Consider the following 15,190-nt stretch of genomic DNA (forward strand, 5'->3'; position numbering starts at 1 on the left):
TTGTGTGAGGCCAACAGGGATGATTTTGTGTTGTTTTTTAATGAAATTTAATTCAAATTCATTTTGACCAAATTCGAATTGGCATTCAATTCTATTCAAAATGTGAATTCCAGAAGATGGTTCTATTCTATTCTATTCTAATGTTTATTCTATTTTATTCTATTCTCCTATTTTCTAATCTGTTTGAATTCAAATTTATTCTATTTGAAATTCAAATGTCGGAAGACGGTTATATTCTATTGTTTTTTTCTATTCTATCATATTCGAATTTGAATTTATTCTATTCAAAATTTGAATTTCGGAAGACAGTTATATTCTAATTTATTTTATTCTGTTGTTGTTTTCTATTCTATTCTTTTCTATTCTAATCTATTCTATTCAGATTCAAATTTATTCTATTCAAAATTTGAATTTTGGAAGACAGTTTTATTCTATTCTATTTTTATTATTCTATTCTATTAATTTATTTTCTATACTAATCTATTCTTTTATATTGTATTCTATTCTTTTTCTATTCTATTCTTTTATATTGTATTTTATTATTTTCTATTCTATTCAATTCTTTTATTGTCTATTCAATTATTTTCTCTTCTATTCTAATCTCTTCTGTTCTGTTATTTTAAGTTCTATTCTATTCTTTTTGTATTCAATTAAAATTTCATCCAAATTTCATTGTTATTGCGGAATCATTACTAATGTAATTTAGAAATTCGGAGACATCTGAATGTCCAAATAACAAAAAATGAATTTGCATTTGGAACAAAACGTCTAGCAGCCACAGAGAGAGCAGAGGAAAGCCACACCCACCACGCGAAGAACAGGGGAAGCCATAATGCTGTTGCTGTGCAGCCTGAGAAAGGGCAAAGACTGCTGGGAGGAGCAAGGAAGTAGTCCCGAGAGAGATTGTACCTGATATTACAAAATGTTTTGGAACTACAGATCTCAGAGTTGCCAGAGCTCTGCAGAGGAGGAAAGGGAAGGAGTGTTCCTGATCTTAAGGTTGTTGGAGGACATGGTAGAGCACACACTGTGCAGCAGGCTACTGATGGGATGATTTGATGCAGTGTTGGAGATGTAGAGAGGCAGAGTTACTGACATCTTCTGGTCCGTTGGACCATCACTTTCAAGTCTGGTGTCCAGGGGCGGACTGACAACTCATGGGGCCCCCGGGCAATAGGGGATCATGGAGCCCCTGTGTCCTTGCCCACACTCAAACCACACCCAAAAAAGCCTATGAAAGGTACCAGGGGCATCTTATGAGGCCCCCTACTGACCCCAGGCCCTCTGGCAGTGCCCGAGTTCTTGAATGGTCAGTCCGCCCCTGCTGGTGTCATTGCCTGGTCGACGGGAGGACATCATAGCAGCTGGCATCGCTGAGCCCTGGACAGAGAGTGGGAAGAGACAAGACCCCTTTCCTGACCAGGCAATGTTTTTCGATACAGCACTGCGTTACTTTAACTGACAATTGCACGGTCATTCAACTCTGTACATACATGAAATTTATCTCCTTATTTCCCACAAATAGAGCTTTCTTTTGGTGGTATTTGATCACCTCTGCGTTTTTTATTTTTTGCACTATAAACAAAAAAAGACCAACAATTTTGAAAAAAAACCAATATTTTTTACTTTTTGCTATAAACCATGTCCAGTAAAAAAAAAATTAAAAAATTTAATTTCTTCATAAATTGAGGCCAAAATGTATTCTGCTAAATGTCTTTGCTAAAAAAAAAATCCCAGTACGTGTAAATTAATTGGTTTACGTGAAAGTTATAGAATTTACAAATGGCTATATAGATACTGGATTTTTTTATTATACTAGTAATGGCAGCGATTAGCGACTTATAGTGGGACTGTGGTGGGCATTCTGACACTGGGTGGGAACTGACTAATTGCCACTGACATCCCAATGACACTAATACAGTGATCAGTGCTAATAAAAAGCACTGACACTGTACTAATGGCACAGGACAGGAAGGGGTTAACATCTGGGGCGATCAAAGAGTTAACTGTTTGCTGTTTAACATAATGTGATGTGTGTGTTTTACTAGGGAAACATGCTGCTGTGTATTTCTCTGCTGTGCAGGATCCTGATGAAGCTATGAGGGGCGTGGTGTAACGCGTAGATGTGAGGTAGTGACGTGGTGATGCACTTCCGGTCCAGCGCCATCTTGGTACACCAGAGTGCTCTCAGTACACCCATGTGAGGTGATGCATGCAAATTGTTTCTCTGCAGAAATGTGAGTTTGTACTTGGCGGTTTTTCTTCTATTAAATTCAATATACAGTTTTGCACTATGGAGGATCTTTGTGTTCTTATTTTATGACTCTAAAAACATCATGAGTATATAAAGGTATATACATTGGTACCAGTCCAAGGACGAATAGTGGAAGGGGGAGGAGAGAGCATTAAAACGTGTGGAGTAACCTGGAGAGAGCGTGTAGGATCCTGGGGTGATCCGCAAGGCATTTTGGCCCCTGTGGGTCGCCGGGGGAAGGTGAGCGGGCATGCCAGCCATATAGGATTTTCACTCACCACCTGCACCAGCACAGGAACATGTTTTATATCAATTTTGTGTATGTGTGTATAACACTGAATATTGTGGACATTACAAATATCACTGTTATTTATATTAATCACCTTTATAAGGTGACCTGTGTCCCCTTATAGGGAACGACTGTGTGTCACGGCTATGTTGGAATAATCACAGGGTTATTTATGCTAGATTTATACTGCACCAATCACCTTCAAATGTCACTGATATAAGCTTGGTTGATTTTCTAATAATATCAAGTACTTTGGAAGTGGTTTAGTACTATATAAAAGGTTCATAATATCTATTATAGTGCTACATCATTGTTACATTAATTATATCCATTTATCCATCTAAAGGTGAGGATTGGATGTTAGCAGCTGTTTCATTAATCTTAAGCAGGTATAGCAGCGCAGGAGGATTCACCACTTAGATCAGTTGAAGGAAGGATCGATCAAAGAAAGGACTGATCACTTGAAGAAAGGATTGATCGACTGAAGGAAGGATCAATCAGTCCTTCCCTTTCTTCAATCAATCGATCCTACCTTTGATCGATTCTTCCTTCAATCGATCAATCAACCTTTCCTTCAATTGGTCAACCCTTCCTTCGATCAATCGATTTTTCCTTTAATCAATTGATCCTTCAGTCGATCAAAGGAAGGATTGATCAATCAAAAGAAGAATCGATCAGTTGAAGGAAGGATCGATCAAAGAAAGGACTGATCACTTGAAGAGAGGATTGATCGATTGAAGGAAAGATCGGTCAATCCTTCCCTTGCTTCAATCGATCGATCCTTCCTTTAATCGATTCTTCCTTCAATCAATCAACCTTTCCTTCAATTGACCGACCTTTCCTTCGATCAATCAATCTTTCCTCTGATCAATCGATCCTTCCTTCAGTTGGTCAAAGGAAGGATTGATCAATCAAAAGAAGAATCAATCAGTTGAAGGAAGGATTGATCAAAGGAAGGACTGATCACTTGAAGAACGGATTGATCGATTGAAGGAAGGATCGATCAACCCTTCCCTTTCTTCAATCGATCGATCCTTCCTTTAAACAATTCTTCCTTCAATCGATCAATCAACCTTTCCATCAATTGATCGACCCTTCCTCCAATCAATCGATTTTTCCTTTGGCCAATCGACTCTTCCTTCGATCGATCTTTCCTTTGATCAATCGATCCTTCCTTCAGTTGGTCAAAGGAAGGGTTGATCAATCAAAAGAAGAATCAAGCAGCTGAAGGAAGGATCGATCAAAGCAAGGACTGATCACTTGAAGAAAGGATTGATCGATTGAAGAAAGGATCAATCAATCGATTGAAGAATCGTTCGATTGAAGGAAGGATCATAACCGCTTCAGTGTGAACCTAGATTTTAGGTAGCAAGGATGAGGGAGGAGAGGTGATGGTTAAAAAAAAACCCATTGATTTATCAAAGTTGCATAGGAATGTTTCTTATCTCTTAGATTGTAAGCTCTGATGAGCGTCTGAATCCTCCTATATTAATTGGTATTGTAATTGTACTGTCTGCCCTTATGTTGTAAAGTGCTGCGTAAACTGTGGGCGCTATATAAATCCTGTATAATAATCATAATAATAATAATATTTATGCTGATGCAAAGTCTGTGAGATAACATAGAAGTCTATGGGGCTGAAATCGCACTGAAGTCAGAATATAATGTGACTTTCCTTGTCATGTAATTCTCTGAACAAAGGCTTGAGAACATCTAAAGTCGCATTGAAGCCTCATCAAGGTCGCATCAATAGTTGCACTGGAAATCGCATGAAAATTGCATTAGTATAGTGGGAAGTGATATGGGGAAACCGCAAACGTGTCTAAAATAAATCAAAAACACATAATGCGGTGTGTTAAATTTAACGCAATGTGGAAAAAATTTGATAAAAACGCATATGCGTTTTTGATGCGTTTTTTGCATAGAGCAGTGTGAAAGTAGCCTTAGAGTCAAAACTACTAACCAAAAATTTCAGCACTGTGAATAGGACTGGGCATCATCAGAGAGGAGATTTCTACAAGAAGCATTAGCCTGTATCACGTGGAACATACTTTATTAAGTAAATTATGTGGGTGCAGCTGTAGCAAAAAAAAAAAATAATAATAATAATAATAAATGAAACTTCAGCTTTAACCATAAGCATGGTGTGATTGTCAGCTGTGTGTCTCATCACATGGAGAAAAGGACTGTCATTGGTGCGACAAGACCACAGAGCTTTCAATAACACAGCAAACCCAGCATCACTTACAGCTCTACTCTCACACAGCATGTCGCAGATTTTTCAGAGAATGATCCATCAGTCCTGTGGTCTGACTGCATGCCAGCAGATTGCATTGTAAACAGAACCATATTTATTATAATGAAACTGTTTCGCTTACATTAAATGTCGCAAAGCCTTGAGAATGCTCATTTCACATGGCCAGAATCCCACGAACGAAATGATCATATTTGACTTGTTTTTAAAATGACGGTGACATTCCTTATAAATATAATCCTGTCCAATCCATCCATTCGCTCATTTTGTGGGCTTGTGGCTGTCAAGTGCAGAGCACACAGAAAGCTGATCTGATTTAACATCTATCATTAGTTCATGGCATTTCTAAGAAGAATTCAGCAATCAGAGCAATCTATGTGTATACCTGTACCCAATTAGCAATCTGTGGGGAGCTGGGACCCCCTTCTCTTTATATTGGATAACCAGATGGTGAAGTATATAAACCACAGCTCTATTAGGTATAATTCTGCATTAGAAACATATATTATCAAGCCCTGGCCATCCCACATGGAACTTGTATTTGAGAGACGACTGATATTCGGAAGAAAAGATTTCCTGTGGAACAGCTGTGCAGACTGTAATTGTTTATAGCGCAGGAAAGAGAGAACAATACAATGTGTCTGGGTGTTATGTGTCTCTGATAATGCCTTGCAGATAGCTACATACCAGAGGAGAGGTCATGTGAGAAGTGCCAGCTTCTCCTGCCTGGGAGGATGCAATAGCTTGCCTTCATCACCATCACCAGGCAACTTTTCAGAAGGGCATCTCTTCTCCTCTCCAACTTCTAGAAGTAGCTAGTGGATCAGTTACATGCTTTGTCACTCCTGGAGGTGGGCGGGAGAAATAAACCCCTTTGTGGAATCCTATAAAAAGAAAGGAGCTGAGGTCATTAAAGACCAAAGAGAAAAAGGGGAAGTAGGAAGACTCAGAAACACACAGGGTGTTTGCCTAAGTTTTAGTACACTGTGAGCTCTCAGCTGCTTGTAGATTACAGAAGGTCCTGCACATCCCTGGCAGACTGTCATTGCATGGGACTGCAGAGCTAGGTCTAGTAGCAGCATCTTCATTCATCTGCTCACCTGGCTCAAACTCCAATCTTCTGGACTATCTGTCTAACATCTGGATCTTCTGTTTCTGGGCTTAAACAAGACATCTCATACACCTTGTGCTTTGGCAACTGTATAGAGAATACCCATATATTTTGACAGCTGCCTGATTGGACTGTGGATGCTCTACATTTATTTTACCGATGCTTCCAAACATCCGGATCTGTTGTTTCTACAGCAAATTCTTCATGTTTTGGGTGTGATTGTAAACTAAGCACTTGCCATAGTGACTTCTGCTTTGGGCATTGGGAGGACTGTTGTGTGCAATTTCTTTTTAAGACTTAGACGGGTGAAGGATGAACATGGTTTTTCTTGGTTGGACTGGGGAGTGTTGCTGTCTGTTACCCCTTCTACTTGCAGTACTGTTGGTGGAGGGGACCCAGATAGACTATTCCAGATCCAAAGCTAACTCAATCAAGTCCATTTTGGTGGTGCAGACCCCAACCCTAGCTACCAACAGGTCTTCCAGCTTCCAGCATGGAGGGTCACACAAGAAAGGGAAAAGCCTTGGTCAGGTAAGAGATGGCTGTGATTACTTGTATTTATTGAAGTGGTGATGCTTGTATAAGAAAATCAAATCAGTGGGAAAAAGTAAATTGCCTGTTGCCCAAAAACATCCAATCATGTTCTAGAATTGTCTAGTAGATGTTGGTAAATCAAGCAAGAAACTGACTATGGGCCAGTTCACACTGACTTGCGCTAAAATGTATGGAAAATGCATGTATATTTCCACCCATTTATCCATTCGTTTATGTACATTTTGATGTCCATCCGTTTATGTACATTTGATGTCCATTGACATACATTTTGACACCCTTTGACATGCATGTGCAGCATTATGGTGTGAATAGCACACAATGGAAATTATTGTTTTTCAGATGTCCTTCCTTTATGGTGTGAACAAGACACATTAATTTATTGTTTTTCAGATGTATTTCTGTTGATTCCACTTTTTCAGATGTCCTTCCGTTCGTTGATCTGCGTTTTACAGCTGCGCTAAAAAACAGATCAACACACTGGTGTGAATTGGCCCTAAATGATAAGGGAAACAGCCTACTGGACAGTTACACATTTTTTAATTATTATTATCTTAATATACGATACTACAAGTATGTTGTTTCGATTTGCAAAGAATGGTGGACCAACTAACTTTAGATGCTCACTATAGTCAGGTACATTATAAGGCTGAAATAACTTTCTACTGTATTAGTTCAGTTTTTTTTAACAGATTACATAAAAATGATATACAATCTATCAGCATGTTGCTTCTCTAATTATCTGCATGTATATCTGGTATGCATGATTTGCAGTCATATCTACTCATCCACTGTTGCTCAAGTATCAGTTATGTGTATTAAAGGTGTAATAGATGGAGGATAGTATTTAATATGAATCTGGTCCAGAAATGCTCATCCTGATCTTCTGTGTGATTACATTTGCTCTTGTTTTTTTTTTTTTTTTAATCTCAAATGCAAACTGTTAAAAAGGATATTGGCCAACAGGTTACAAATCACACTGAGAAAGTTTTTGACAGCTTGCAGCCATAACTTTTGCAGAACTACATGATATAGCATGTCAAGCCAACAGAAGATCAAGGGGGTGTTATATGTTCTTTTTGACTTGGCATAGACTTGTTGGATCAACAAAGTTGGAAAGTCATGATTGCCTATCAACTATGGCATTTGATTACATTTATTTCATCTTTAATGCACCGCTTATGAACATTTAAATCCATTTAAGTTTTTCTGGCAGTGCAAATCTCCCCATAGCTGCATTTATTTTCTGAGGATTATAGGAGCATCCCCAAACAGATTAAATCCAAGTAATGGCTACATCAATTACATCTGAAAGGATGGATTATATTACTCTGTGCCCTGTGTTATATCAGTGCATGCTGGGGTTACCTGCGCACTGCCGGTCTTGTTAGACAGTTTAATCCTAGGTTCACAAACAGTTGCCATTCACACTGATTCGTTTGTGGTTTCCATGGGAATGCTGTGGTCTTTACTTGTCATATAAAAGGATCTTCCTTTTTGTACATTCTTGTTAAAGTACAATTAAATGTGTTACAGTAGGAGTTAGATGGTAATATACAACAGAAATCTACAGCTGGCAGCAAACATAATAGGGTAAATTTTACTTAATTGACAATTTATGATTTCTTATACATTTTTTTCAAAATGTTTCCACTATAACTATAAAACTATAACACAGAGCTTTAGTTTAGAAAAGAAAGTTGCCATAGCATAGCAACAACTTATTAATTTCATTATAATCTTACATAACAAGAAACACCTATATAAGCAAACTTTTAAACAGAAAAACACTCTGATATCTATTAGTACAAAAATGGTTATTATTTATATTAATGATATATACAGAACAACAATCTATCTGCCAATCTATGATACACTTGAAGTCTTTGGCTAAATGAACTATACATATTATTTTAATTAATAGTTTGTAAGAAATGTAACCCTTTGTTGACAGTGGTATATTATGCAGTAAACTGAAGCAGTTGTCAGCCAGGGGTTAATTCTAACAAGCGATTAAAATTTCACATGTAGCCCCACACTTCTGCTTGGTTCATTGCAGGGATATAATACCGCACAATAAAGCAAGTCTTTCAAAAAGTCCCATCTGGTGAACAGGTACCCAATGGTCTGATACAGACCAGACTGCTTTTTAACCCATTCCGTGTGATTCATTTTAATGTATTATAAATGGGTGTTTTTTTTATTATTGCTACCTAGGCAATCCAAAGTAAAATACTTTAGATAATGTATGTTGCTTTTTGTTAGAAATGCTGCCACTTTGTGTTGTTTTTAGGTATTTGTTGTTTACTAAGAAGTGAATGCATTACAGCTGTGCTGTGGCTTAGGTCTTAATGACCCCAAGTTGTGTGGTTTTCAGTGCTGCAAGTCTTGTTTTATGTCCTTATTCCCAATGTGTAGCCTCCTGTTCCTCAGCAAGATGTGCAGACAGGGAATTCATCGGTTCAGCTCTGGACATCCCAGACAGATATTCCCAGCACCCCATCTTATCACACCGGCCATCTGGCTTCTATTAACATGGTTCTAGCAGATTTTTCCCCTTCAGAATGAGCTAACATAAAACTGCACATCATAAGATAAGTGACATATAATATGTCAAAAAGAGAAGAACATTGCAATTTCTCCTGAAATAACACATTGGACAGGTTACCTGATATGGCAGTTCATGATAAACATTTGTATTTATCCAAATAAATCAGCACTAATTACATGCATGTGTCCCATGGGTAGGAAGAGGAAAAAGATACAGATCACAGGATGGTGAATAGTCTATCCCCTTTTCCTATACACACATAACTAACACATATGGATATGCGTAATTTGTTCTGTGCATCATTAAATACTAATTTGTAACTTTTACTGCTTCACCCAGCCGCCCCAGTTCACAAAATATTTTGTCTTCATCTCCTAGGCAAGATATCTACCAATTCCTGATTGCCCTAGAAAGCAGATCAGTCATTTTAAATATTCCTATCGTTCTGCTGACTTAAAGGCTTATATTGCAAATTCCCCAGTTAAAAGGATCCAGAAGCTGTTCTCTACAGTTTGTCAACCAGTGGTAACTAGGGTTGCCGCCTCATCCCTTTAAAACCAAACACATATTAATTACACAGGTTCTCTGGCTGATTAAGGTGGTAATTAAACACACTTAATGCTTTATCTGCATTAAATTAGCCTCAAAACCTGTGTAATTAATGTGCTCAGTTTTAAAGGGACGAAGGTGCAACCCTAGTGGTAACTGTATCATTAGTGGAACTTTTGACATACCCCTGGAGTAATCCCTCTTTCTGATCTTTTAGCCAGTAATGGACTTTTTGTAAAACAAGCATCAAAAGCTTAACCTTTATTACTTCTAATTCATTTTGGTCTGTGCCCATTTGACCACATAACTGAGCTAACTGGATGAATGTGGCCAAGGAGCACTCTTTTATTGGGTATGCCATGGCCTGCATGGTGGTTAGGGGAAGCACAGTGGCTTAGTGGTTAGCACTGAGACCCTGGGTTTAATTCCCGCACAGTACTGTATGAGATTTATAGGTTTTCACTATGTTTTTGTGGTTTTGTTCAGGGGTTCTGGCTTTTTCTCACAGTCAAAAACACAGCGTTAGGTTTAATTAACATCTAATCAGAACGGTTCTACTATACGCTTGCAAAACTGTGGTAGGAACATAGGAGGTCAAGCTAGTAGCCATTAGTAGAAACATATTTAATATCACAGAACAAGTCAAGTTTAATGTGACTGACTACTAATAGCTGCTATAGCGTGACCTGGATGAATGAGAACCTTTTACAGACGTAAGAGCGCGAGTTCTTTCTGGGGCAAAGACTGATAGAAACGACTGTACATGATAAAGTTCTGTGGAATAAGTTAGCACCATCTAAACAAATAAAATACTTGGTACAAATTTGCCATGACAAAGAGTATGTAATGTAATAAATCTGGGACTTTCTATAGTACATTGAAGTATGCAAGTATCTCGTAGACAATGCCTTTTCTGTTTCCAATAAAGTAATGTTATGTAATTATGATAAGCTTTTCGGTACTTTCTCTAAAATCACAAGGTAATGAATACACTGAGAAAGTAAATTAGACAAAGGTCAAGGGCAGGTATTGTACATGTTGTAGAATTATTATCAACAAGCTAAAATTTAGGCAAGGCTTTTCGAGCTGCTGGAATGCTGTTTATTTTGTATTGCAGTTTTATGCCATTGTGTATTTTTCCATTGCGGATATTTATTTGGAGTTCATTCTTCGCTTTAATTGTATAAAACTAATTTAAGGAAGCTGAAGCTCAACTTAATCCAAAAATATCTCACAGATGGGGATAGTTACTTATAAGTCTTGAGTTAATCAGAATTTTAAAAATAATAAATTCTTAAAACTTGAGAATTTTAAAGGATTTAACCATCAGAATGTTTGGGAATATTAGAGAATGACTGACTAATAAAGCACTAGAACTAAAAAGTGCAATAACTTTTTACAAACAGCCAACAATCATTATCATTGTTCAAATAATTGATATAGCATCAATTATGATTGGTTGCTATTTGTTAACTGCACTTTGCACGCCATCATTGCTTCAGCCTGTGGCTGTCTAGCTTGTTCAGTTTAATGTCTAGTAGAAAACTATTTTGGATTGAATCCAAGTGTATGGTACTCCAACTCATTAGTGTAATAGTTAAAAGGAGTCTGTCATCAGAATTGTATTTAATTATATATTTGTTTAACCAGAACTCCATTTTGCTCTCTGTGGATGTTCATTTACATAATCTAGTTATTCATTCTGAAAATTATGACAAGCGTTTAAAGTAAACAGGGTTATGTGAACAGCAGTGTATTTGTACATTTTAGTCTGAAAACTGAAGTCAAAAGCTCTTTTTTTCTCATTTTGGATAGGGTAAAGGGTGGGTTACAAACCCTGTTAGTTTTTTTTTTTTTGGTCATCTGTGTCACATTGGGAAATTTTCTCTTGACTTCTCCCATAGCCACTGGAAGTGAGAGAAAATTCCTCCATAGTGAGGGAAATCACTGTTATTCACTAGGTTCACCCAAACTAATGTTTCCATTGGAAGATTTCCATTCAAGTCTTGTCCTGGTGACCGTCAAAACTTGGGGTTTTCTTTCACTTTCTTTTGGTGATAATGGTCACCAGGACAAATAGATACAGTGGGTCTCAATTAACAAGGACACAGACACAATAAAACCTCTTCACTCTATCTAAAATAAAATTTTGTCTTCTGTTATACTTAAACTTTATGTATTGCCAGGAGGCAGGAAACTTTGGAAAAATTTCAGTATTTATAAGAGATTGTCAGTGTGAAAAAAGGTAAAGTGAGTACCTTTTTTTATAGGTAATAGGCTTTTTTGTTCGGTTTCTGGCAAGTTCAATCACATATTGGCTTCCTACATTTGTCAGGGACTTCAACGATGCAATAGCCTCTAAGTGCCCTGCTTTTGCAAAGTCAAATGATGGTGTCACACTCTTCAGGTGGATTTTTTGAAACTGTCCAGTAAACTAATATGCGGGCAGTCTAGCTGCAAAAAAGTGACACTTTCTTATGGTCAATTGGACTAGAGCACATTCATAAACTACTGTAGACAAATCTTCCCATGGAAATCTCTGAGAGATGAGGAACATTAGTAAACCAACTGCAGAGGAAGCGGAATCCTGGAAGCAACACAGAACCTACGTTTTTAAGAGATGATATTTCACCAGGGAGGTTATGCATATTGGTTAGCAGTTTAACCAGGGCTGTAATTATGAATGATGGGGCCCCATATTGAAGTATTGATGGTGCCCCATAGCCTTTATCTCAGAGGCAGTTTCAACAGAATATTATTGTTTTTGTTTATTTCTATGTTTTTGTGGTTTCTTTTAGAAAATATGCCAAATGCTTTTGCTATCTGCATGAACACATGACGCTAAACACCTGTACTTCTGAGAACATAGTAGAACCATGGTTTGCTATAGTGATACCTTTTTAGTCTATTAACATTTTGCACTAACTGTAGTAGCTACAGGTTTTGTTCTGGCAGCCACATATACAAACCAATAATTTTAGTAGATTTAAAAGAAATAAGGTTCCTATTTTTTTTTTTATTTCAGGTACTTATATAGCGCTGTCAATTTACTCAGCGCTTTATATAAATATTTGTACATTCACATCAGTCCCTAACCCTCAAGGGGCGTACAATCTAAGGTCCCTAACTTACATTCATACATACACATCCTAGGGCCAATTTAGACAGGAGCCAATTAACCTACCAGCATGTCTTTGGAGTGTGGGAGGAAACCAGAGTACCCGAGGAAACCCACGCAGGAACAGGGAGAACATGCAAACTCCAGGCAGGTGGTGCTGTGGTTGAGATTTGAACCAAGGACCCTAATACTACCAGGCGGAAGTGCTAACCATTTAGCCACTGTGCTGGCCTAGGTTCTTGCTTCTCATTGGTTCCTCAGGCAGAAAAATGATTATGTGACAACAGCTGACAATTTCTAAAAAGTAAAAATCCCATCAAACACAACTCCAAAGTTTTTTCGTCCGATTAGGGCCACTAAAAAGCAGAACTTCAGTTTTAGCAAAATTATGCTTTATTCAGTTGATATTTATAAAACCTTTCTTTAAATACGCTTTCATGGTTGATGATTGATCTTGGGTTTTCTAAAACTATTTATATGCAGATATCAAGGGACATTAGTGCCAGAGCTTAGTGAAGTTGGTGAAGTCTCACTTTTCAAGGAATAATCAATAACATGCAAGGAAAAGAAGAAAACTTCATTTTTACTTGCACATGATTGGATGATAAAAGTTGACAGAGATTCAACTTATTCAAGCTTAATTGCCTATAGTAAATCAACCCCAGTGGCTCACAACCTCAAAATTGCTATAAAAATGCATCCTCCAAAATTTCCAGAGAATTTACCCATCACAGGCCAAGAGAAATACAAAAGGCTGATCCCCTTCTGAAAGTGTTATTTGCTTGGTAGTCACACTGACCACCTGACTTTAATTGTATATATAGCCAAATCTTTTTTTTTCTTTTTTCATTTTGAGTAGCATAGGAAAAGGCTAATACTCCTGACAAAATTTCTGTTCACATTCCGTCTTAGAAGCACAACAGGAAGTTAGGGGAAATCTCATAAAGTGAGGGACATTTCCTCTTAAACAGTTGTCCCTGGAACAGGTGGATTGGAAGATTTCCCCCTTCTCTCCTTTCACTCCTGTTCTGGGGACAACTCTGTTCTGCATTAGACATGATGACACCAATGGATAATCCATAAGTTGAAGTGCAGGGGAGTGCCAGCTGCCAGAACAGTGGGGACCAGGTAAGCAAAACTACTTTTTCTCTTGCCCTAGAAACTGCAAGGAATTTTTGTTTTCCCTGGAGATTGGCTTCAAGTGCAGACAGTGAAGTAAAAACTTCCTTTTTGCACATTTGTTTTGGGTTAGTGAGTCGGTGAACAATGAAATAATTATTAGATCAGCATGACAACCAGGCAACTGAATGAGAGGTCAGCAATAACAGCCTCCACATTGCTATCAGAATGTTTGCCTTGTGTTGGTTCACAATAATTTCAGTTTTAAAACCAAATCCAACATATTAGTAACCAGGGGCGGACTGACCATTTGGAAACTCGAGCACTGCACTAGGGCCCTGGGTCAGTAGGGGGCCCCATGAGATGACCCTGGTACCTTTTTCATAGGCTTTTTTGAGTTTGGGCAAGGACACAGGGGCCCCATGATCCCCTATTGCCCGGGGGCCCCATGATTTGTCAGTCCACCCCTGTTAGTAACCCTTCCTCCCATTCAGGTCCAACTAACCTCTGGTAAAAAGAAAAAAAAAATCCCAATACCCAGTTTACCTACCTGAAGCCATGCTCACATTATGAGCCTTTTCTCTTCCTTTTTTTTCACCTTGGGGTCCTTTTTTTGGTGTCCACATCACTGTCTGCTTGATATGCATACCTACTAATGGTGGAGGCAATATTACCAACGGCCTGGTCCTGTCTCATAGGCTCCGAGGGCAGGAGAAATCATGGGGGCAGTAAGGGGACTGGTGGCCAAGCAGATAACGGGCAGGGAAAAATGTCTGGTTGCCAGGGCAAGAAATTAGCTTGGCTCATAGAGGAAACTGTGACTTTCATCCATTACATAGAAAGATGGCTTAGGAAGAGGTGTCTGGAATAAAAACTGAGCATGCACAATGCATTATTTAAATTTCATTTTTGCCTGGAGTTGAGTTGTGAACCCTTACACATACCCAGTGAAGTGAGGGGCCTCCAACACAAATCCTCCAACACAAGTGGTACCTGTTTATCTGCAGTATTCACTTCTCTACATCCATTCAAAGTGCTGACTTTTAAAGCTTGTCTGAGAGTTACAAAAAAGATGGGCAGAGAGCTGAAGTTGCAGTCTGTAGAGCCCAGTAAGGAGAGCTCTGAGAGCTGATTGGATGGAAGAGGCACCCCCCTCCCCCTGCCACACAGCTCACAGGAACAGAGCTGAGGCTGTCAATCTGCTGGAGGTCCCTCCCCATCACCTTTTTTCTCTTGGTGTCAGGAAAACCTGTCAGAAGTGACTCATGCTGATAGCAGAGGAATGAAGCAGCAGACAGAAATGATGATTAGTGTTTTTAATTGAGACAATGGCACACTATAGAGGGATATGCTTTGTTCATTTTTCATGTCTGAGGTTTACAACCACTTTAAA

At 38.3% G+C, this 15,190-nt stretch overlaps 1 protein-coding gene across 1 annotated transcript in view; it reads left to right on the plus strand.

The window, feature by feature from the left end:
* Positions 1–5,602: 5,602 nt before the first annotated feature.
* The window catches only part of DKK2 (dickkopf Wnt signaling pathway inhibitor 2), a 160,354-nt gene continuing 150,766 nt past the window's right edge, over positions 5,603–15,190 (plus strand). Inside the window, exon 1 of the mRNA XM_089680498.1 lies at positions 5,603–6,439. Within this exon, the coding sequence (XP_089536624.1) occupies positions 6,221–6,439 (219 nt within the window). The 5' untranslated portion in view covers positions 5,603–6,220. The remainder of the gene's footprint in view (positions 6,440–15,190) is intronic.

This window comes from Staurois parvus, unplaced genomic scaffold (assembly GCF_062004578.1).
Source record: "Staurois parvus isolate SC_StPar_1 unplaced genomic scaffold, SC_StPar_1.0 ptg000244l, whole genome shotgun sequence".
NCBI classification, from domain to species: Eukaryota; Metazoa; Chordata; class Amphibia; order Anura; family Ranidae; genus Staurois; species Staurois parvus.